General features: G+C 38.9%; 1 protein-coding gene across 1 annotated transcript in view; it reads right to left on the bottom strand.

The window, feature by feature from the left end:
- Positions 1-25,009, bottom strand: part of KCNH7 (potassium voltage-gated channel subfamily H member 7) — a 345,986-nt gene that overhangs the window by 73,971 nt on the left and 247,006 nt on the right. The window contains exon 7 of the mRNA XM_070956966.1: positions 12,983-13,408. Within this exon, the coding sequence (XP_070813067.1) occupies positions 12,983-13,408 (426 nt within the window). The remainder of the gene's footprint in view (positions 1-12,982; positions 13,409-25,009) is intronic.

Genomic DNA, 25,009 nt, shown 5'->3' with positions numbered 1-25,009 from the left:
AAGACCATTGCAGCATCCCCAGAGTCACATGATCAAAATTCAGGCTTTATGTAGTTATGACGGTTCCAGTGCCTGGGGTCATGTGATCACCAATTGTAACCTTTCCAGCTGCCTTCCGATAAGCAAAGTCAATGAGGTAAGCCGGATTTGCTTAATGACCGCCTGATTCACATAACAACTGCAGTGATTTGCTTAACAACTGTGTAAAATGAGATGCAACTGACTTATCAACTGTCTTGCTTAGCTACAGAGATTTTGGGCTCAATTGTAATTATAAGTCGAGGAGTACCTTTATGGGCAGCTACATAAGTTCGATAAACTAACTAACTAACTAACTAACTAACTAACTAACTAACTAACTAAACTAAACTAAACTAAACTAAACTAAACTAACCAACTAACTAACTAACTAACCAATCAACCAGCCCGCCCACTCACTCACTCTCTTTAAAAATCAGTTGCCAAATGATCCTTGGGATGAAGGAAACTACTAAACTAGGAAGCACAATTACACAATAAGTGCTTCATAAGGTACATATAAACTTTGGGAGAATCTCTGGTGCCTTGAGCATTATCTACAGCCATTGTGTAGGCTGTAGAAAATGCTCAAGACAGTCCAGAGAATTAACCATAGTAACTGTCCCATTATAATCTATTGTTTACGCTATAATAGCTGCAATAAAATAACTGCCCTTTTCACTGGTGAAAATGTGTCAAAATAAATAGCATATAGTAAATAGTACATTTGGTACAGAGTAAATAGCTGTAAATCTGAAGCACATACTTTATGCTTGGATTTAAATTGCCTCTTTCCGAAGAACAATTGAATTGGATTTAATTTCTAAATGAAACCCAAGATTTGGGGCTTTATGCAAGAAGCATTTAAAGTAGAATTCTTAGGAAGTATTCCTAAATATTCCTATACTTAGGAATAAGCATATCTGAAGCTCCCTTATTCTGAGCCAGACATTTGGCTGAATAATGTCTGTAATGATTGGAGGGTTTGTCTATCACAGGTCTTTCCAGTCATTGCCAGAGATTGAATTGGAAATTTCTGCATTACTACTACTACTACTACTACTACTACTACTACTACTACTACTACTACAAATGCATATCCTGCCTTTCTCTTGAGTGGTTTATGTGGGGAGTGCCCCTCACTTTATTTACTTGCCAAGGTATTTCTCTATAACTGAGTGACAGTCTTTTTCTTAAAAGCTTCAAGACCTTGAAGTCAAGACCAATGGAATTGAATGGGGAATTAGAATTGAATGGAGAGTAAGTTTGGTGTAGTGGTAGTGGCATCAGACTAGAAACCAGGAGATTGTGAGTTCTAGTCCCGTCTTAGTGCAAACAATCAGATTTATATTTGACGGGTTCAAGTTGACTAATTTATTGTATTCTACTGGTCGTACAAGACTGTTTGCCTTCTCTTGGAAACAAACAAGGCCCCAGAATTTACAGGGTGGGGAGAATAATCCCTAGGTCTCTTGCAACTGTGCAATTACTTATTGGGAAGAAAGATGACCAGCATTTTATTATTCCTCCCCAAACAAGGAGAGGAATTGAGATCACCCACAATTGCTCCAGACAGTTGCTCCTTGCGAGGAGATCACATCCAGTGGGTTTAGAGTTCTGGGAGACCAGGAAAAAGCCATCTTTCTCAAACCATTGGACACTGGATCCACATATTTTCTTTTTAAACCACTCTTGGAAATTGCCTGTTAAATAGTTTGTTGTTGTTGTTAGGTATCTTGGACCAACAAATCTGATAGCTGAATTTCCTTCAATTTCCTTTAGTGAAAAGAGTTTTAAATACAGGTTTGACTTAATTTAAAAAAAAAAAGCAGAAAACAAGTGATTAGAACTTTGTTTTTAGAAAGTTACAAATTGACAAAGGGTCCAGATGGATTTGAAATAAGATTTTAGAATTTATTTTAAGAAGCCTTCCCATGAGAAAATGCTTTTGTTTTTAATTATTTTGAAAAAAAAAAAAGCACGATAGTTTGAGACATTGAAAGTTGAACACTAGAGGGAACCAGAAAGAATGAAAGATTACTTTAAAGGAGAACAACATGTAAATTTGACTTACTAATACAAAATGAAGCAAAGTATTCATTTATATTCATGATACATTGGATGTATCAAAGGATGTATTTGAACAATAGTCCCAGTAGTAAAATTTAAGAGTGTTCTGGCTTTACAGATAGATTGTGTCTAAAAGATGTTACAGAAGAGGAATGTGTTTTATCTTACAAGATTGAGGCTGATCTGAAAGTGGATTTAAAAACAACAGGTTTAATAATTAAACTTATTAAATTACTTTACCTAAATTACTTAAAAATTAAATTCTTAATAATTAAAAAGGATATACAAGTGATAAACCAAGACAGTGACCTGGATAATTTTCCTATATGGGATTTAAAGTGCAAAAGAGGCTTGTTAAAGCTTTGAAGAATTTTGTGTGGAGGGAGAAAGAAAAAATGGGGGGGGGGAAATCAAGTTCTATTACATTATTTGAAGGGGCGAGATCAAGACTGTTAAAAACAAAAGGAAGGTATAAATTTGGTTTATTTGATAAAGCTTAAAATATCTAACTTTGGTAACCCTTAATGGATTTTTCCTGAAATTAAAACTGAAATGACAAAGCTTTATGAATTTCTTTATAAATAAAAGATGGGATAGGAGAAGACGAGACTATTTGTTGTATTTTAAGAGAAGATGATAAGTTACTAAAATTGTTTATTCTTGTTGTAATGAAAGAGAATGTCATTTATTTATATATTTCTTTTGCTTTTCTTTACTATATTCCAATATTTCTTTTCTATTTTTTCTTTTTTCCACCTTCTATTTTTCTTTTTCTTGTTTTCTTTTGCACTAGTTTTTATCTTTATAGTTGTAATTTTTTAATACAATTACTGTTCAAAAGGGTTCTGCATGTGTGTAGCCTCCCACGACTATCCCTTCTATTTTCAAGATGGCATATATAATGCATAAAGTTTAACAGCTGAAAACATGTGCAGTTTTAATGGGACAAGCCATTTCATCCCCCTAAATGCAATTAGAATGTTTTATTAAAGCACTGCATGTTTTATGCATAGATCATAGGAGCAGTAATTTGGAAATAAGTGTTCCCTTCTTTTAAAGTAACTGGAACATAACTTATTCTATTTATATCAGTCTTGTAACTTTCTCCCTGCAACAATGCAAGATGCTAGACCACAGCAGCAATTTATTGTACCGCTGCTACATCAGGGCAGTGTCACAAATTAAGAAATGGGAAGTGAAGTCAGCTGTCTATGTTGAAAAATGTTGCTATGTTTCATTTAGGTTTTTATCCTTTAGACCAGGGCTTCCCAAACCTGAGAAAATTATCCAAAATTGGGTAAAAGTGTCTTTATTTTGGGTAAGGAGGACACATGTACCCATTACCAATTACAACAGAGGCATTTAAATTGACTTAAAGACAGCCTCGTGTGCTAAAATATATTGAAAAAATCCCCAAAATATTCATATAAGACAAAAATGGGTGAAATTGCCAATAGTAATTTGTTGACACGACATAAAGATAATTCAGTAATGTCGTTTTTATACTATAGGTAGTCCTCAAGTTAAAAAACCATTTGAGTCAGTGACTGTTTGAAATTAGGACAGTTCTAAAATAAGGGACTTAACGTCCACTCCTTGAACTTTGATTAGATTTTCTGATAAGTGGTTTTGAGTAAGGAAGGAAAAAGTTTGAGAAGGACTGGCCTAGACCAGATACATGAATACATTAGGAGGCATCCTTCACAAAGGTAAATAAGAAGGTAATATTTGCAAAAGCTGTAAACACCCAGTATTTGTTCACTGCTATGTCATTCCTTCTAAGAAATCCACTACAAGTTTCTGACTGAATGAAATTGCATGATTCTTCTAAAAGGACTTTGTCATGGGACAGAAGGACACTGATGTATATAATTCATATACATCATATATGTATATATTCATATACATATAAAGGGTTCCTTCTATCAGTAATTGAGATGAGGGAGAAGACACCATTATAAATTACAAGTAAAGCTGAGAGAAAGAGAGTTGAGAGAGAGAGAAAAAAAATAAGCAGACTTGATACATTTCTTGATATAGTGATATATTTCTTACATAATTCTGTACCTATTTGGAAATGCGTACCAATTTTGTAAATATTTTCACTTGTATATATTATTAGAAAAAGCTATTGGTTCTGGGTGTGGCTGTATCGACTCTTATCCTGACCCTTTCTGCAACAGGCTTACTACGATTTTACTACTAAGTACTATATAATATCATCTTAAACCAGAGGTTGAATTTAAGTTTTTATCTTTTGTAAAAGAAGTTGGAAGTCACTTTCTTTTTATACTTTTTTCCCTATAGTTTTTGTGTCCAGCAGTATCCCATACTTTCCTTTTTATTCTTTTCCTCTATTTATTCTGACCATTTATATTTGCTAGTTTTTATCCGTATGTTCTGTAAAAACTGAATAAAGTTATATTTTAAAAAACCAGAAATAAAATATCTCAGGGGCTGCTACAAAGAAGAGGGAGTCAAGCTATTCCCCAAAGCGCCTGAGAGTAGAACAAGAAGCAATGGGTGGAAACTAATCAAGGAGAGAAGCAACTTAGAACTAAGGAGAAATTTCCTGACAGTTAGAACAATTAATCAGTGGAACAACTTGCCTCCAGAAGTTGTGAATGTTCCAACACTGGACGTTTTTAAGAAGAGACTGGATAACCATTTATCTGAAGTGGTGTAGGGTTTCCTGCCTAAGCAGGGGGTTGGACTAGAAGACCTCCAAAGTCCCTTCCAACTCTGTTATTCTAAATACATCTCCCTTTCGCTGTCTGCCTGCTTACCTTCTTGCCTATGGGCAACTTTCCCCTTCTTATAGGTCTTAATCTTTACATCAAGACTGGGCAGGGAGGCCTTTTGAAAAGGCACTTCCTCTGAAAGGAAGGAGCTTCATCTGAAAACTATTTGTGCACTTGCAAGGAGAATGGCTATAAAGCACTGGTAATATGTAAATAAAATTGGATTAAAATTCTGCTTATTGAAACTTGGGACACTGAGAATTCTGTCTTCCACAAAGTCTCTGCCAAATGTAAGAGGTGGGATTCATATAATTTATGTACCGGTTTGCCCAGCACCGAAAATGTGAGTGCCCACCTCTGCGCATGCGCCCAGCCTTCTGTGCATGTGCTTTGCTCGTGTGTGCGCCTTCCGTGCATACCTCAAAAGCATATCTCAAAAACATTCCTAAATAGGACGGCATAGAGCTGGAGCAGATGCGCAGGCCCATCCGTGATTTGTGCTACCGGTTTGTCTGAACTGGTCTGAACCAGCTGAATACCACTCTGCATCTTCCCCAGGGATCTAGAATCCAGGTCTATAGCAAAGCTACTCCTGATGGGAGGAAAGCAATTTTGTTTTGAATGTGTGACAGAAATCAGTGACTTGCTAATAATCCAAGTACATCTAAATTAATTTGGACCCAATTTTTGCAGATCCTTTCTTACTTAATAAAGTCATGTCCTCTTTAATTACATCGTTCTGTTTTCTCCTTTTTCAGCAAAGTTGGGTGTGGGAGAAACAGATTTCTCCCCTTTCTTTGGAAGATAAATGCCTAACATAACAAACTGTAGACCTTTCATTTTGACCCCAATGTAATTAAGCTTATTAAAAGTTTCTTTATAATGCTCCTAACCGAATAAATAACAGCACAAGAAATGGTCTGTAACTCTGAGTTTTGAATTCATTTTATGCTAACAAATAGTGCACACTCTTTGAAAGCTTTGTATTGTGTATAATGAAATTTCGCCTATCCCCAGGGATTCTTTCACACTTGTCATGGAGAAATAAAAATCGTCTTTGTGAGTCACATAGCTTAATCTTATTTTTCCTGAATTTCTAAATCTAGTTAGTTTAAAAGTGATTACCGATTTGGGATATTTGAATATTTTCCTATGTTCATCCTTGGAAACCCCATTCATGTTTCCATCTTACACAATAGTGATAAAAAAAAAATTATATATATATTTTTTTAATTTTTTTTTTATTTAATTAAATTTGTATACCGCCCTACTCCCGAAGGACTCAGGGCGGTGAACAGCCATAAAATAAAACATATAGATACAAAATTTAAAATAGAGATAAAACTAATTAAATAAATTTGGCTGAGACATTTTAAAACCCCAATAAATTAAAACCAAATTTAAAATTCCATTTAAAAAGAGGAAAAGTTTAGGTCAGGCCAGCTTGATGGAATAAAAACGTCTTAAGCGTGCGACGGAAGGTACGCAGATCCGGAATCCTCCGTATCTCCGGGGGGAGCTCATTCCAGATCATAGGTGCCCCCACAGAGAAGGCTCTCCCCCTAGGGGCCGCCAGTCGACATTGTTTGGCCGACGACACCCGGAGGAGCCCCTCTCTATGGGAGCGTACTGGTCGGTGGGAGGCTATTGGTGGCAGCAGGCGGTCCCGTAAATAGCCAGGTCCTAAGCCATGGAGCGCTCTGAAGGTGATAACCAAGACCTTGAAGCGCACTCGGAAGACCACCGGGAGCCAGTGCAGCTCGCGCAGGAGAGGCGTTACATGGGAGCGCCACGTCGCTCCCATCACCACCCGCGCGGCCGCACTCTGCGCCAGTTGGAGCCTCCAAGTGCTCCTCAAGGGGAGCCCCATGTAGAGAGCGTTACAATAGTCCAGACGGGAGGTGACAAGGGCATGAGTGACCAATAAATATCCATTCATCCTGACTTTATTATTTTTATAAATAACTCAAGGTGGAGAATATCTCCAACAACCCTTCCTCTTTCTATTTTCCCTGAACACCAAACCCGTGCAGTGGATTGAGCTAAGAGAGAGTGACTGTCCCAAAGTCACCCAGATGGCTTTCATGGCTAAGGTGGACATCCTTCTCTGCTGCTCCTTTCATGCAAGGGTTCCTCACGAAAAGTCAGTGACTTATGTTTTTTGGGGACCAAATGAAAATCTTTTTTTTTACTGCAGGGCCATTTAATTTAAGCAATTCTTCTTTTATCAGAATTGAAATATTGTGTCTATCACATTTTTAAAGTAAAAAATGATGTTATGCATAAAATAGATTTTATATTTTTGAATTGTACCTATACAATAACCCACTGGCCTAAATATTAGGTTATATAAATATTACAATTCAGAAGAACCTGGTGCAACTTTCAGAGAACTTAATTGTATTTATGTGTGCGCAGGGATTATTACAATTGTCTTTATTTCTAATCAATGCTTCATTTAAAAGATCTCTAGATATAGTATATACATGCAATAGCATACCTACTATATTCAGTACTTGAAGCAGATATTTTATTAACATCCCCTTCTTCTGTTGCTTCTGTTGCTGCTGTGCCAGGCTGCTCACTGCCAAACAGCTGATCAGTGCAACAGGGACTCCACACTGACTCCCAACTCTCCAGATAGACTCCTTGTCATTTGCCTGCACCCCATTATTGACTGCAATTTGCATGTACAAATTGTTATTTATTTCAGCTTAAGGTATGTTGGAACTTTCATGCGGGTATAGTTGCATTTCTGTTTTTAAATGTTTTTATATTAAGTCACAAGGATCCCCAAGATTTTGCGATATTTAAACAAACAAATGAAAAAATAAAGTAGGTTAGTCAGTTGGTTAAAGAACTAATTCAAAAAGCAAGAATCCCTCTTAGCTAGACAAAGTCCATGCACGAGTTCCCGGTGGATATCTAGTGCCCCAAGAGCTTATTAAGAATCTGCCTGCATATTTTTGCCTCTTATGGATAGTCCCCGACTTGCAACCATTCAAAGTTACAAATGGCACTGAAAAATGTATGACTGTTTTTCACCCTTACGACCGTTGCAGCATCCCCATGGTCACATGATCAAAATTTGGATGACTGGCAGTTGACTCATAATTATGATGGTTGCAATGTCCTGGGATCATGTGGTTACCTTTTGCGACCTTCTGACCAGCAAAATCAATGGGGAAGCCACATTCACTTAACAATTGCATTACTAACTTAACAACAGCAGTGATTCACTTAACAACTGTGACAAGAAAGGTCATAAGAAGAGGCAAAACTCACTTAATAACATCTTGCTTAGCAATGGAAATTTTGGGCTCAATTGTGGTCATAAATCGAGGATTACCAATAGATGGCAATACATGCACTGGCCAACTCACTAAAGTTATATGTAAAACAAGTGCATGTTATGTGGGTCCCTTTTTGAACATGCTTTCTCTGAGGCCAGAACGTGCTTCTGCATGTCTGTATTAGGAAGGATTTAGTCAGGAGTCCGTTGGCCGAAAATGATTGCTTGGAGGAGATTGATCAGGGCTACCCCAGTTCTTTCTATATATCTTCTCCTCACTTCTGATTACTGAAGCTTTCAGGAGTGTGAATACTATTCAACTTTCAATTTCCAAAATAAAGATGTTACTTTGATTTATACTGATGGCTGTTAGATTGAAGGGCAGCATATATTAGGAGACGATAATGCACTAGTCTGATTGCAGAACTTATTTTTGAAGCATTTGCATTTGGACAAATGCATTTTAATGTTTTAAAAAAGAAATGTAGTCTAACCAATTTCTTTTTTACTTACAAAGCTTATTTTTTAACTGTTAAGCTTTTGCTTATATCCAGTCAGCTTTCCTTTCCGCCATCATCTATTTTAATTAGCTGATTTTTATTGTTTTGCATGTTTGTATCCTTCTTAATGCCTGGCAAATAGATGGGGAAGGAATAGAGGTAGTGACAGATTTTATTTTCCTGGGCTCCAAGATCACCACAGATGGGGACTGCAGCCAAAAAATTAAAAGACGCTTGCTCCTGGGGAAGAAAGTTATGGCAAATTTAGACAGCATACTAAAAAGCAGAGACATCACCCTGCCAACAAAAGTGCGGATAGTCAAGGCTATGGTTTTCCCAGTTGCAAAGTATGGCTGTGAAAGTTGGACCATAAGGAAAGCTGAGCGCCAAAGAATCGAGGCCTTTGAACTATAGTGCTGGAGAAGACTTCTGCGAATCCCTTGGACTGCAAGGCAATCAAACCGGTCAGTCCTAGAGGAGATCAACTCTGACTGCTCTTTAGAAGGCCAGATCCTGAAGATGAAAGTCAAATATTTTGGTCACCTAATGAGAAGGAAGGATTCACTGAAGAGGAACCTAATGCTGGGAAAGATTGAGGGCAAAAGAAGATGGAGATGACAGAGAATGAGGTGGCTGGATGGAGTCACTGAAGCAGTAGGAGTGAGCTTAAATGGACTCCAGAAGATGGTAGAGGACAGGAAGACCTGGAGCAAAGTTGTCCATGGGGTCACAATGGGTTGGACACGACTTCGCAACTAACAACAACAAATGTTTGTATTGGTGTAAAGCTGGGTTTTTATGATTGCTGGAAAGTATCCTAAGAGCCATAGGAAGTTTTGATTATCTAATCCAAGGGTAAAAAAGGGAGATCCAACTTCAAAAATTCCCCCTTCCAATTACTGCAATAATTTTCAGTAGCGCACATCATTTAAGTGCCATGTCTGTTAAAAACATGATCTTACATGAACATGTCAGGAAGGGATCCAGAGAAGGAATGAAAAAATGTAGTCCTTTCCTTTCTACCTGGTATAGGTTATTTAATATTGCTAAATTGTTATATAAATATGCTCTCAGGTCAAGCTTGACACCTGATGTATTTTTTCATTCTCAGCGTAACCTATAGACAGTCAGAGTATTCCCTTAGCTGTCGCCAATCCAAGTACTAATTCAGTCTAAACCTATTTTAGTCTCTGAGCCCACAAAAGCAGCCAGGTGCTAAATTAGTAGGAAACAAAAGTTCTTGCTGAGCTATGCACAATCAAGTTGATATTTATTACTAATTACTGATATTTCTTAGCCATCCTGTTCTATAAGTGGCTCTAAATCTTCCAAAATATATGGCTCTATACTTAATATGTACTAGAAACTGTTCCTTGTAGGTAAAAAGTGGGTCAGGCTATGTCTACATCTGGGTCATACTTCGTTCAACATTATTTTCCATGTTGACTAACGCTAATCATCAATTTTAATATTCCACTCTGTATTACTTTTTTTTTAAATAAAAAAAATGCATTTGTGTTCTTTGAGGCTGACTTATCACACAGAGCAATCTGTATCCTAAAATTATTATGTGGGATCTCTGATTTGGTTTCTTATTATTAAATAAAGACTTAAAGGGAACCTGTCTCAGATTTTGGTGGGAACAAAGTGGGATCTTCCACCAAAAATGAACTTTGCTGAATCACAGATGGGCAGCAGTGAAGACCTTGAGAGAAGATTTTAGTGGGAAAACTGCTTCAAGATGGAGCATACATTTGGAAAAGTAGTGTTTAAAAAAGGAGATATTAGGGTAGTTGACTTTTTAGAAAAAGTATATATTAGGAGCACTTCAGTTTTTTTAAAAAACTACGTTTAGGGGTATTGGGTAGTAAACTGTGTATATTAAGGAAAATAGTGAATGTTAGGAATATGATTTTCCAGTCTCTTTTTAAATCAATTTTAAATAGTTATTATAGAATATAATAATTAGCATATTCCTAAAAAGCTAAGATAATGGGACGCAGTAGCTAAGACGCTGAGCTTGTAGATCGAAAGGTCGGCAGTTCAGCGGTTCGAATCCCTAGTGCCATGTAACGGGGTGAGCTCCCATTACTTGTCCCAGCTTCTGCCAACCTAGCAGTTCAAAAGCATGTAAAAAATGTAAGTAGAAAAATAGGGACCACCTTTGGTGGGAAGGTAACAGCGTTCCATGCACCTTTGGCATTTAGTCATGCTGGCCACATGACCACAGAGATGTCTTCAGACAGCGCTGGCTTTTGGCTTTGAAACGGAGTTGAGCACCACCCCCTAGAGTCAGGAACGACTAGCATATATATGCGAGGGGAACCTTTACCTTTACAAAGCTAAGATAGAGTAAATTAAGACTGATTCATAGATTCTTACAGAAGATACTGCACAACCACAGGAAAATGAGCATTATCCTTTGGAAATGTCTATTTCATATCTTTGCCATAAATCTCATAATTTAACAGTTGTATGCAAGCATAATATTTTAAAAACAAAGATTTTAAGTGAATCCACAGGAGCCTACCACCACTATGCCAAGAATTATAATCAGTCACCTACTTTTTTTCCCCCTAGCATGCTGATACACAAACAGAATTATATACCTGGTGTGGCTGGTAGAATTCAGCTTATTATCTTGTGGCCTTTCTAAAAACAGCTTGAGGTCAAGACTTTCTGAGCCTTGGAGAATCTCCTGGTGAAGCTTCTGAAAAGCGATGGCATTTCACAAAAAGACTGGTTGACAAAGTTGTTAGCAGGGGTCTTTACTATAGGGGGATCTTGTGACAATAGGGATTTTAAAAAAAGACTCAAAAGACTAAGGTGGTAATTAGAGTATGAGATAATACTACTGGCCTATATTCACAATCCTTCTATTGATAGGATGATATACTATTCCATTACCACTGGAATATTAAGCTGATCAAAAACAAAATAAGAAGTAGCAGCCTTTAAAAGGGGTAATTCAGAAAATCACCAAAATTCACCCTTATGCAGTAAGTAATGGAATAGCTGTACTAATAGAAATAGTTGCAGCAGCAGCAGTAGTAGCAGCAGTAATTGTAGGAATAGTAGGAGCAACAGCAATAACTGGATATGCGTCTACAAGGAAAGAGGGAAGATTTTCCTAACTGTGTAAGCTGAATCTGACCCATGTCAGGCCTGGAAGCCATCTTTTTTGTTGGATCTTCAGGCCTGCCACATTTACTACTGTGGCACTGTAGTACAGATGTGCACTGCATCTGACATTCCAGATGATGTACCAACATACTTCGGGGATGTTGTTACATAGGAAAGGTGAACACAAGAAAGGATTATTTTCCCTACCTTTGCCTATATTCTAAAATTTAATTCAGAAATAATGAACTGGGGTTCATCTGAGCCGCGGTGGCGCAGTGGTTAGAGTGCAGTACTGTAGGCTACTTTTGCTGATCACCGGCTGCCAGCAGTTTGGCAGATCGAATCTCACCAGGCTCAAGGTTGACTCAGCCTTCCATCCTTCCGAGGTGGGTAAAATGAGGACCCAGATTGTTGGGGGCAATAGGCTGACTCTGTAAACCGCTTAGAGAGGGCTGTAAAGCACTATGAAGCGGTATATAAGTCTGAGTGCTAGTGCTATGTGACACTGTTTTGAGGCTTTTCCTACCTCTTACTTGCCAAAACCAGAAGATGACCAAACATTCTTGTTTTTGGTGAGCCTTGAGGGTGGAGGTCTTAGTCTTCTCCAGGAACGTTCAACAAAGTCAGAAAATGGGTAGGTGCTATGCTGGATAAGCAACCATGCTACTTAGAGAAGTAGCTCGGGGGAGTGGGGTGCGAGCATTGGAAGGGCACATGTCATCCAAGGTGTAAATACCCTTGAAGAAAACAGCATCCATTCTGAGAGGACAAGGCTGCTTCTGCAACTTGCTTTTCCCCTGAGACTGAGGAGTTGAGGCCGTTTGTTACGTCCCAAGTGTTTTAATACAGAGTTCTTTATCATGGATAGGCCCTGATGGTGACGTGAACCTGAATCTCTCCAGTCAACATCCAACACATAGTAGACATTCTCATGCAGACACACAGTGGTGACACAGAATAACACATACATACATACCCCACGTTGTTGGTATGGCAGAAAAAAAAAGAATATTTTGTGCATATCCTGGTTTGTGGCACTCATACAAAATGGGAAACTATGATTTGCTATAAGTTAAGATTATTCAGTTCTCTTCCTTGTGCTTGCAAATGAAGTGGGGAAGGTGAAGAACCATCATGCGTTGGGATTATGTCTGAACTGAGATGACGCATGTGGCAAGTACTTATGGGATGACACATAACATTAAAAGCAAGCACGTTGCGCGCTTCGTTTGGCTTACCTCATCCGAGCCAGATCCAAAGATCAGCAGGTCAAAAGGTATTGCAGCAACCATGTCAATTAGGAACCAGCCTTTGAAGTAGTGAATTGCTATTCTCGCCGGGTCACTTACCACTTCTTCATTCTGGTTGACATATGTCGTTCGGAAGTTTATGAGAATGTCAATGATAAACATAATATCCACAATTAAGTCTACCATGTTCAAGGGGTTGCAGGAATAGCCACACACCCGTCTCTTCTGTTCTTCGCTGTCATTGAGAAGGAAGGCTGCCGAGTAAGGGGTGAAGATGGCAGTGTAGATCACAAGCAGTAAAATGAGCCAATCCCAGACTGCTTTGAAAGGGCTGTAGTGCAATATCGTAAACTTGTTGATGCGAGGTGTTTGGAGCTTATATTCTGGCAGGACATCGGCTCCCAAAGATAGGACCTTGGGAAGTAAAAAACAACAACAACAATAACCAAACTATCCAGTGAGTCAAGTAGAAATGGAACAAACTATCAGACAAATGCATTTATTTCTGAACAAGGTTTCTGAAAAGGCAACGCAAGATAATTGTGCTGAATTTAGAATGGGCAATGTGATTTTTTAAAATATTATTATTTACTAGTATTTATATGAGAGAGACACATCACTAAGATTCCTGAGGCTTGAAAGGAAATGAGAATTACTAGGAAAGGACAAAAAAAATGATCTAACATTCTGTATAACTCCCCTGTTGTCTAAAAATCAACAACCACTTATTCTCTGTTCCACAGAAGCATTTCTGAAGTGATAGATGGATAATGAACCTAGGCCCGAGATGGCTCCTGGAAACAGCCAAAATCTAGTTTGCACTCAAAAAGGATCTTCTCATGTCAGCTACCCCTGTTGCTTTCCCAGTGCTAACTCCTAATTCCCTTGGGAAACAAATATGTTCCTCTTGATTACATATTCCAATTGCCATCCCTTTTTCTCTGAAATATTAAGCAATAGCTTCTTTGTCTGTCCATGGGTGAGTCCTGTTGCTCACCTGTAAAACAGCGGTACAAATGGAGATGGTTATGTGGCAGATGTTTGACGGCATGATTGTGGATATCTGGGGTGGAACAAGCTAGTGTGTGAGATATTGGGAACAGGATTAATCAGTAGAATCCCACTTCCTGTTCACAGTTGAGTGGTCTACACATAGCACTAATAATAATATTTTGTGGTGGCATATTGAGCAACCAGAATGGCGTGATTCATAAATTATATACCTTGCTATAATGAATAGCTACTTTCACACTTTATACCATGATGCAAACTGCATGCTCCTTATCATTATATGTAAACTAGGCCAAAATGTGGTGCATTTTATAAATAGATAAGCTAGACCAGTAGAAGACGTTTTAATATCGGAGGCAAGTACAAGAAACGTATAAAGAACGGTTGCTGGAACTGGATATGTCTAGACTGATGAAAAGAAGGACTAGGGGTGACATGATAGCAGTGTTCCAATATCTCAGGGGCTGCTACAAAGAAGAGGGAGTCAAGCTATTCCCCAAAGCACCTGAGGGTAGAACAAGAAGCAATGGGTGGAAACTAATCAAGGAGAGAAGCAACTTAGAACTAAGGAGAAATTTCCTGACAGTTAGAACAATTAACCAATGGAACAACTTACCTCTAGAAGTTATGAATGTTCCAACACTGGAAGTTTTTAAGAAGAAACTAGATAAGCATTTGTCTGAAGTGGTGTAGGGTATCCTGCCTAAGCAGGGGTTGGACTAGAAGACCTTCAAGGTCCCTTCTAACTCTGTTATTCTATTCTATTCTATTCTATTCTATTCTATTCTATTCTATTCTATTCTATTCTATTCTATTCTATTCTATTCTATTCTATTCTATTCTTCAGGATCAAACCTTTCGTATGCCTCCCTCCCCCAGACTACCCTGTCATGTTAGCCATCACTTAAAATGCGAGTGGCTACCTTTGAGGAGAAGCAGACCTGTTTAGATGCTGGGACTAAGCACAAGCTGGGAGGAACAAGAAGCCCATGGCAATCATAGCATGAGTATTATGAGCTCCCAGAGCTGCAAGAGTCTGAATGACCATTAGAGAATTAGATTGCACTGTATCTCTGCCATCTAGGGGTCACTCTCAGTACATTTTATTTCCGAGGCTGGCCTGCTTCCACCTGTTGCTTAGCCTTCACCCATCTTGCTACTTCCAAACGCCTAGACTCATCTTTGAATCCCCACCAAAATTACAATAAACCATGACCAGCACTTTTTTTTTTAAGATGGAAGAACCAGCATCCCTCCAGCCTCAACTATATTTAGGTCACTGTAATAATAATACTGAAAATCTTTAACTGCGCAGAAATGGACAGACTCATTTTGGAACTCAAGGATAAAAGCGAAACTAAGTACTACAAAATCTGGGAACAATTTTATGATTGGATAGATAACAAGAGGGTAGCCAAGACAAATGTATAGTGTTAGAACAAAAATATAGCTATTATTATAGATAAATATATGTTTAAGAACTATATGTTTATATGAGTACTAATATTATTGTAAAGTGACGGAAGATGTTTGGAACCAGTGATGTCATATCTATGTCCAATGTTTTTTTTGTATTATTAATAAAAAACTTTTTAAAAATAAATTTAAAAAAAATATATTTAGGCCACTGACCTTTCCCTGTTTCATATACGGAAGCAGACTATAGGAACTCAGAATCATTGATCTAGATGGGGTCCTTTATAGTAGTGGGTTGCTCCCAGTTTGCACCAGTTTGCAAGAACTGGTAGTAAAAATTTGTAGTAGTTCGGAGAACCGGTAATAACATTGGCTGGCCACGACCCTGAACCGGTCCCCAGCCCGGTCGCCACTCGCTTACCCTGCCCACCTCATCAGAGGCTTTTTTTTAACTTTTAAAAGCATTTTTAAAATGTAAGTGTACCTTTTACAATTCTTTCTTTGTTCTCTCTTTCTATTTCCACCGATGCTTCCTCTTTTTTGATTTTCGCTTCCCTCTAAACAGCTGTCAGCGTTTCAGGCCAGCCTAAATGGCTGGTTCTTCCTCGATCAGAGTTAAGGGGTTTTTCCTGAACCTTCAGAGGGATTGCTGTCCTCCCCGAGGTCCTCGGAAGTTCCCCTTTCTTCTATCGACCTCTCCAAGGTTGATAGCGCCTAAATCGGTTCCCAAATCGAGGATATTAGGGACTTCAAGAGCGGAGACCCGTTCCCTCATCCCTAACACGTTGACGTCACTGCCGGAAGTTCGAAAAATGCTTTTAAAAGTAAAAAAAAAAGCCTCTGATGATATGCGGCTCAAAAAAAAAAGTCTTTAAAAGCCTCTGGCAATCCCAGCTGAGTTGCCTGATCGTCAGAGGCTTTTAAAAGCATTTTTTTCTGCAACCTCTTAAGGTTGTAGAAAAAATGCTTTTAAAAGTAAAAAAAAAAAAACAGTTGGCCATGCCCACCCAGTCACATAACCCCCACCACCAAGCCACGCCCACAAAATAAGCCACGCCCACAGAACTAGTAGTAAAAAAATTTAGAACCCACCCCTGGTCCTTTAGAATACCAAACCTAATCTTCGGACCACTGAAGGAATGGAAATCAAAAGAATCAGACCTTAAAAGATCAAAAGAATCTTTTTTTGGAGGGGGGGGTGTTCCGTTGCTTTGAACAGTTGCTAAACAACCAGTCGCAAGTCAAGGACTATCTGTGTTTTAGGTAAATATCAAAAATAAAAGCCTCATGTTCAGGTGTTTTCAAAAAAGGTCCAAAGACTCCTTTTCTTTTGCTTATCTTTAAATGACAGCATCTTAGATAATTGCATTTACATTTTTTTTAAAAAACTTAAATGTTATTTAGGTAACATTTGTTTTCAAAATTATTCACTTTATGAATTTATTTGTCAGGAAATTATAATCAGGGTACCTAAATACTATGAATAAATTTTATTAAAAGCAGACTTGACAAAGTTTTTTTTTTTAATTAAAAAAGCATAGAAGAAACAGAAAAAGATCATAAAAGGATCAAAGGGGGGGAAAAAAAGCAAAGAATAGTAAAATAGCAGGAACAAGAAAGGTAACCAAAGAAGTGACTCCTGATCTTTGCAGCAGTTTCAAACATAGTTACCATCTCCATCCTCCCACATATTGTAGCTACCTTCTTCCCATAAATAAACCTTTAAAATCAATAAATCCCAAAATCAGCAATTCAATTTTGTCTATTTTCAGCCAAAAAGGTCTGTAAAGGGAGTCACTGTACCTAAATACTAGAAGGCTACATGCATTGAGAGTAGCTACCCATTATAGGAAAAACTAGGGAAAGTGCACCAATAAAAACAAAAGAAGATAGACTGATACACATACGCTCATTTGAAAAGTTTAATTAAAAACAGAATACATTTTGTGATAGTAGGTTAGATTGTATTGACCTTCCCACTTTGACACTGTTTTGAAGGTGCTGAAGACCTAGTTTTACCAACAGCCCTGGGCTCTAGAGTGGAATGGAGCTCATCAAGTGGCCTATTTGATTGATTGTTGTACATTTTCTTTTCTTTTTCTCTCTTAATGACCCTGTAATCCCTTGCAATGGGGTGGAGTTGGAGTGACTGAATGGAGCTGAGCTTTTACTGTCCGGATGCCCTTCCTGATGCCTATGTGGAGGTCGCAGCAGACAATAACTCAGAGAAATATCTGCTGCTACTTAGGAACGAACTCATGGCCTCCTGGTTGTGAAGGGAGAGCTCCACCTCTAGGCAATGGGCTGCTCGTTTTTATAATTTGTATATTGCTTTTTTATTTTTGTAAGACGCCTAGAGTCACTGAGAGGGTGGCCATATAATTTTACTCAAATAAATAAATAATAGGACAGCGATCAGGTGAGCTCTGTACCTACCCAGTCTACTGCAGCTTCAAGATCCTTACACAGCATTCTTCTCCCTTTTGGTGTCACAAAGACCTTGCTCTGGGCAGCAGAACTAGGCCAAGCACTTGAAAGAAGGGCTTTTGATGAGTGTGGGTTAAGTCCAAATAAAGAAACTCTTTTTAAAAAACTTTAAAGCACTAACATCCTTCCAAAGGACGGACTTTGCTACTGTAAATTCATGTTTTGTTGTGGGATAACGTGCAATTAGGCTACACTGACAATAACACCCAACCTTGCTTGATAGCCCACAAGAGAACTTTCTTTAGGTCAGAAGTAGGAAGGCTTCTGATAGTTGCAAGCTGATATTGGGTGACTAAGAGCTGCAGCAGGTAGGCTGATGAGACAAAATGGAAAGACCTTTCCATGGACAGGTCTCTTTTTCTCCCCTTGATTTTCTTAGGGGGTCTTTTTATCATTTTATATATTATGTTAAACCTGTTGTATTGCTTACAAGTCTACTTTTAAATATTTTAGTCTCTTCAAAATCTATTAGTTTTCAGCCACTGTGATCATAGCTGGGTTCTTGCAGAAAGGTACTGAAGGATTTCAGCTTCAGAATGGGTTTTCTAGAATTGGAGGGGGAAAAAAGGGAAACAATGCCACCATAATTACTTTAAAAAAATATATTCTTTAAGCTGAAAAGCAGGTTGATCTTCCGCTGTCGTTTTTGTTAAAGGTGAAGACTCCTTTGAATTGAACTCAACTCCTGGTGATTTTCATTTCTTGGCCACAATGCAGAAGTTTTTCAATTGCCACCTTCTGAAATGTTTTTGTGATTTTTCAATCTAGCCTGATTAGTTTTTAGTCTCCATCCAAGCGGTAACCAAGCACAATGCTGGTTGGCTTTTAAGTCCAGGTAGAGCTACTTGCTGGTGCCTCATGTGGAGCTTACCATTTTCATTAGTGCCTGTTTTCTTTGGATCATCTGATTGTCTTACACAAATCAAGAGAAGCCATAATTATTTTCTACTCTGCTTCCACTAAAATCATCAAGACTCCTCAGCCAGGCCAATTTTTTTTTCCCTGTCAAAAGAACATGATTAATAGCTGCACTCGCCCTATCTCCTGCAGGAAAGTCTGATGTGCAAATTCAATTGCTAAATGTATAACAAATTCAGGTGCATAAGTGAAAATTAAGCTAACAGTTACCTCCTCCCCCCATCAGTGATTGAGGGAGGGGAGAACTTTATGATTATATTAACTTTCAAAACAACAATAAAGAAAATATTTTCAATCTTTATTGTACTTCACTTGAACTCCAGCCTTTTTCCAGTACAAAACACATTTGAATTTATATAGAGAGAGTGGCTAACTGCAAAATATGCCCAACAGTATTTTAGTAGTAGCCATCCCCAGTCCTGTTTAGCTGCATTCACACACAAAACCACAAGGCAAATCTATTGTAAATTACGTTCCAGTTCCAAAACAAAATAGTTCCAGCTATGCCGAAAATACCACGAGATCCATTATATTAACACTGACTATATTTAAGATATTGAATTTCTTATAGACACAACTAATGAATCTGCCGACAAAATAGCAATAGCAACAGCACTTAGACTTATATACCACTTCACAGTGCTTTACAGCCCCTCTCTAAGCGATTTACAAAGTCAGCATATTGCCCGCAACAATCTGGATCCTCATTTTACCCACCTCCGAAGGATGGAAGGCTGAGTCAACCTTGAGCCTGATGAGATTTGAACTGCCAAATTGCAGTCAGCCGGCAGTCAGCAGAAGTAGCCTGCAGTACTGCACTCTAATCAGTGCACCACTGTGGCTCATACAAACTTACAGATATATAAATATGCAATCTGAAATAAACCCATACATTCAAATGAGTACATCTCTTTTGTTAACTCTTAAAAATAATGACATTCTAATGAATTAAAGCAAAATGGATGACTAGAATATCACTAATTTAGTTTCCCATGAGAAAGTTTCAATCCCACCAAATATAAGTAGATTTCACATCAGTAATAATAGGTAGAAATACAGAGTGGGGGACCTGGATTAAATTAGATATGGGTATTAAATTAGTCATGGCTAACCTGCCTCAAACGATTTCAATGGAATTACAGCATGAACAATTAATTTGGATCCAACCAATATTTTGATCTGATTTCCATAATCATTTAGCTTCCAAAAATATTGTTTACATAAATTATGGCAGAATATAACCACATTTTTCAATCAAAGGAGTTCATACATTTCATTTCTCTACCTGTCCCCAAATCAAGGTTGTGATATATCAAACAGCAGAATGAATTAGTTTGTATGTATTAAATGAACAGTCTTTAGCTACGTCAGAGAAGATATGGTAGTGGTCCAAAGGAGATGACACATTCTGATCAATCTGACTTAAGAGCACACATCCTTTTTTTCATCTACCTTGCCACATGGTACTCAATGAACAATACTGTCAGGTGCAAAGAATCAGGATCATTCATAAAGTTGAAACAGATGATTTATTAGTCAACTAACAGGACTAAATTGGCACTAGATAAGGGTCAATTGAATTTGCAGAGGGATGGACTTGGATCTCTTGTGGCAATTCAAGGACTCTAAACTGATGACATGTTTAACTCTGCCCTCCTCCCCACCCCCAGGCTCTATTTGCTCTTCTACAAATACCTACTTTTATCATCTGGGACTCTGGGAATGTTCCTTAAATTCAGAGTATACCAATTCTAAGATGTTGCCCTGAAGAGTATAATCATTGCTTTAGTTTGATTTACTTTTACTTTTTTTGCTAGTCTAGTTTACTAGTCATCATATGCCCAAGCAGCTATCAGAAGAGGTCTGCTCTTCATTCTAATTATATTATGCATTCCTGTTCTACTGGATGTTTGTGGAATGTATTAAAAGTATTATTTTAAAAGTTCATTCAAATTTAGGACTGAGTTCCAGTATTATTAGAGATGTACTATTATACCGGTAATTACTGGGATCTCCGAACACCCTTAATGTGAATCTTATTATCTCAATATAAAAAAAGTTCAAAGAAATCTCATATTAGCATTTTTTTGGAAGAGACTAAACACTGTACTCTTTACATGAAATTTCTTTGGGTCAAGAAAGAGTGAGAACAGATACTCCAGAATTTATTACATTCTCAGTAGTGGAGTTAATTAGCTAGTACAACCCTTTGGAGGTGGGTAGGGATGAGGTTGGGGAGCAATGGCAAAGCTGTAGGAGAAAAGACTCTCATTATTGATCAGGTAATGCTCTCAGTTTCCCAATTAAACTGCTATTTTCTAGAGAAACTGCATTCAAGGTTTTCTCTGTAATTGCACGGGGCTAAGTTTTCAAATTGGAGCACTGGGTAATGATGTAAAGCCAAAGATATGAGCAGCATGTAGTGTGTTCTCCCAATATGCTTTGCTTGGAGCAGAGAGACTGCCCCAGATCTTTGCAACAGTCTTTTCGTTTGAGAGATCACATGCATTACTAGGGAGGCTTTTATTTAGTTAGCTAGTCTGTTGAATTTCCACAATTATCAAATAAAAAAAAGACTCAAGGTGGAGTTAGATGAAAATTCAGTTGCAACACCAGGTTGCAAAATTGCACCACATGATGGGAAAATTCGTAAAATGTTCAGCATGAACATCTTGGGCCTAAGCCTGCTTGAAAGCCCAGCTTTCAGTGGCTTTCTAAAGCGGAATAGGGACAGGACTTTTAGTAGCTATGATGGAAGTGTTACCACTTAAATTCTTATTTAGTTGACTGCTCTTGGTGCCTATGTATGCAGTCATTTTCAATATTTATGCTGCTGGAATTACAACAGAGAATGAAATGGGAGGATTATGACAGATTGATCATAGTCCTGGCAGTTAAGTCCTGGCAGTTAAGATCCCTTAGAAATATAGCATAGTCCCTTGGGGATCCTAAGGCCCACATTGTGAATCACTGTTGTACAGCATGATTTACATGCAGTGGTAAAATCCATTTTGTTTTACTACCAGTTCTGTGGGCGTGGCTTGGTGAGTGTAGTGTGGCTTGGTGGGTGTGACTTGGTGGGCATGGCAGGGGAAGGAAAATGCAAAATCTCCATTCCCACCCCACTCCTAGGGGAAGGATATTGCAAAATCTCCATTCCCATCCCACTCTGGGGCCAGCCAGAGGTGGTATTTGCCAGTTCTCTGAACTACTCAAAATTTCCGCTACAGGTTCTCCGAACTGCTCAAAATTTCCACTATCGGTTTTCCAGAACCTGCTGGATTTCACCCCTGTCATAGCAGGCAGACTAGGGCTTAGCATGTTCCTATTTTGAAAGGACAAAAAGAAAACAAAAGTTATTATTTTCGTTTCATTTCTACATCTTTCTCATTGGCAGCCAAAAAGCAGCTGGACATTGCTGGAGTTTGCTACCTTCTTCCTTCCCATTTAAGGAATATCCCTTAAGACAGGGGTTTCAAACTCAAGGCCCGCAATCTGGATTCGGCCCACAGGGTGTTTAGATCTGGCCCATGCGGCCGGCCTGGAAATAGCAAGCGACCATCCCGCAGTGCCTCTGCTAGTGAAAACAGAGCCCGATTTTGGCCAGCAGAGTGCTGCAGGAGGCATCTGTCCCATCTGCCGTCCATTCCACCACCACCCCGGCTGACCCACAGAAGACAACTACAATGCTGATCTGGCCCTCAAAGTAATCCAGTTTGACACCTCTGCCTTAAGAGATATTAAGGTAACTAAATCAGTAGCAGTAGCCTGAATCAATTAAAGGTAAGGTAACCCATGCAACCACATGTGGTTGGACATATAGCAATTCAAATAATTTGTTCAGCACTATTCATCACCAACACGGCTCTATTATTTTACGTTTTTTCCTAAGGAGGTACAAATACGCTGGGCTTTCTTTGGACCTGGAAGGAGTTATAGGTAGACCTCGATTTATGACCACAATAGAGCTCGGAATTTATGTTGTTAAGTGAAACATTTGTTGAGTGAGTTTTGCCCCCTTTTATGACTTTTCTTGCCACACTTGTTAAGTGAATCACTGCAGTGGATAAGTTGTTCAGTTGTTCAGTGACTCTGGCTTCCCCATGGACTTTGCTTGTCAGAAGGTCGCAAAAGGGGATCACATGACCTTGGGATACAGCAACGGTCATAAATATGAACCAGTTTCCAAGCATCTGAATTTTGATCGCGTGACCATGGGGATGCTGCAAAGGTCATAACTGTGAAAAAGTCGGTGCCGTTGTAACTTTGAACAGTTGCTAAGTGAACTGTTGTAAATTGAGGACTACCTGTATTTAACACATCCATTCTCCACGTGGAGGGACCCTGGCTCATAATGGTTCTGAAGCTGTGCTGTGTTGCAAAACTGAGTTCCAGGGGATGACAAAAGAGCTGGGATGTCTAATAGCAGGTGACAGAACATGATACTTGCTTATTTTTAGAGCCAAGCTTCCATCCCCAAAGTAGGAATAATTCTGGTATACTTAGAAGCAAGTAGTCATTGGTTTTTTTAAAATTCTACTTGCACATGCCTACTTAGATACAAAATGCATGAGTGCGCCATGAGAGGGCAAGAAAACACATTTGATTCAAAACCAACGAATATTATACAGAAGAGAATTCAAACCTTTCCAGATTGGTGGAGTGGCGAAGACGGTGGCGAGGTGTGGGAAGGAGAGGAAATGGTTGTGTGTGTGTACCACTTTTACAAATGCAGTTTTGCACATGTGCACACACACTTCATGGCCTGGTACCGAACGGGCTGCGTCCCAGCACCGGGTCATGGACTGGGGGTTGGGGGGGACCCCTGTTATACGGGACTCCAAATGCATTGAAGAGATGTAATCATCTATTTCATTGTATATATGTCAACTCACAAAGCATCCCTGGCCTGCTCTTGGGTTGCCATAGGCCGGGGGGATGGGAAACTGGCAAAATGGCACAGCAGCCAAAGACAGATGCACATTCCACGCTTATCTCTCTCAAGGCTGTATCCCAGGGTTACCTACAGCAGCCGAGGGGAGTGACCTCTACAACCTGCAAAATTGCTCCACTGGCAAATGTGATTGATGACACACCCTGAAGGGAGGGGGGAAACAGGGTCATAACTGGAGTATATAACGTAGGGTCATAGCTGGCTTCACTTGGGAATGTGCCAACATAAAGCTCCTAATAAATAACTGGATTTCTTTTGAAGCTTGGCTTGAAACTCATGATTTAACAATATAGATCTTTTTTAAAAAAAGCAGCATCCTATATTACTTATTCCTTACAGAGGTTCAACAAAAACCATCTCTTTGGGAAATGAGAGCAATAACACAATGGCGGTATTATCTCAACATAGGATGTTATATGATATATAAACCCCAGAAAAGGTTTATGCACAGGACTTATTTATTTATTTATTTATTTATTTATTTATTTATTTATTTATTTATTTATTTATTTATTTATTATTTATTTATTTATTTATTTATTTATTTATTTATTTATTTATTTATTTATTTATTTATTTATTTGATTTGTATACCGCCCTACTCCCGAAGGACTCAGGGCGGTGAACAGCCAACAATAAAATACATAAATACACAAAATTTAAAAACCCGATAAAATCAAATTAAACTTTTTGGCCCAGACAAATTAAAATACCCCAATAATTTAAAAACAGATTAAAATTTACATATTTAAAAAGGGAAGAGATCAGGCCAAGCCCGCTTGATGGAATAAAAAGGTCTTCACAGCACGGCGGAAGGAGCGCAGATCCGGGATCCTCCGTATCTCCGGGGGGAGCTCATTCCAGATGGTAGGTGCCCCCACAGAGAAGGCTCTCCCCCTAGGGGCCGCCAGTCGACACTGTTTGGCTGACGGCACCCGGAGGAGTCCCTCTCTATGAGAGCGTACTGGCCGGTGGGAGGCTATTGGTGGTAGTAGGCGGTCCCGTAAATAACCAGGCCCTAAGCCATGGAGCGCTTTAAAGGTGGTAACCAAAACCTTGAAGCGCACCCGGAAGACCACCGGGAGCCAGTGCAGCTCGCGCAGGAGAGGTGTTACATGGGAGCGCCATGTCGCTCCCATTACCACCCGCGCGGCCGCACTCTGCGCCAGTTGGAGCCTCCGGGTGCTCCTCAAGGGGAGCCCCATGTAGAGAGCATTACAATAGTCCAG

This window comes from Pituophis catenifer, unplaced genomic scaffold (assembly GCF_029215685.1).
Source record: "Pituophis catenifer annectens isolate HBS135680 unplaced genomic scaffold, rPitCat1.0.hap2 SCAF_1, whole genome shotgun sequence".
Lineage (NCBI taxonomy): Eukaryota > Metazoa > Chordata > Lepidosauria > Squamata > Colubridae > Pituophis > Pituophis catenifer.
The sequence above is the reverse complement of the archived record's forward strand: the minus strand, read 5'-3'. Positions and strand labels throughout refer to the sequence as shown.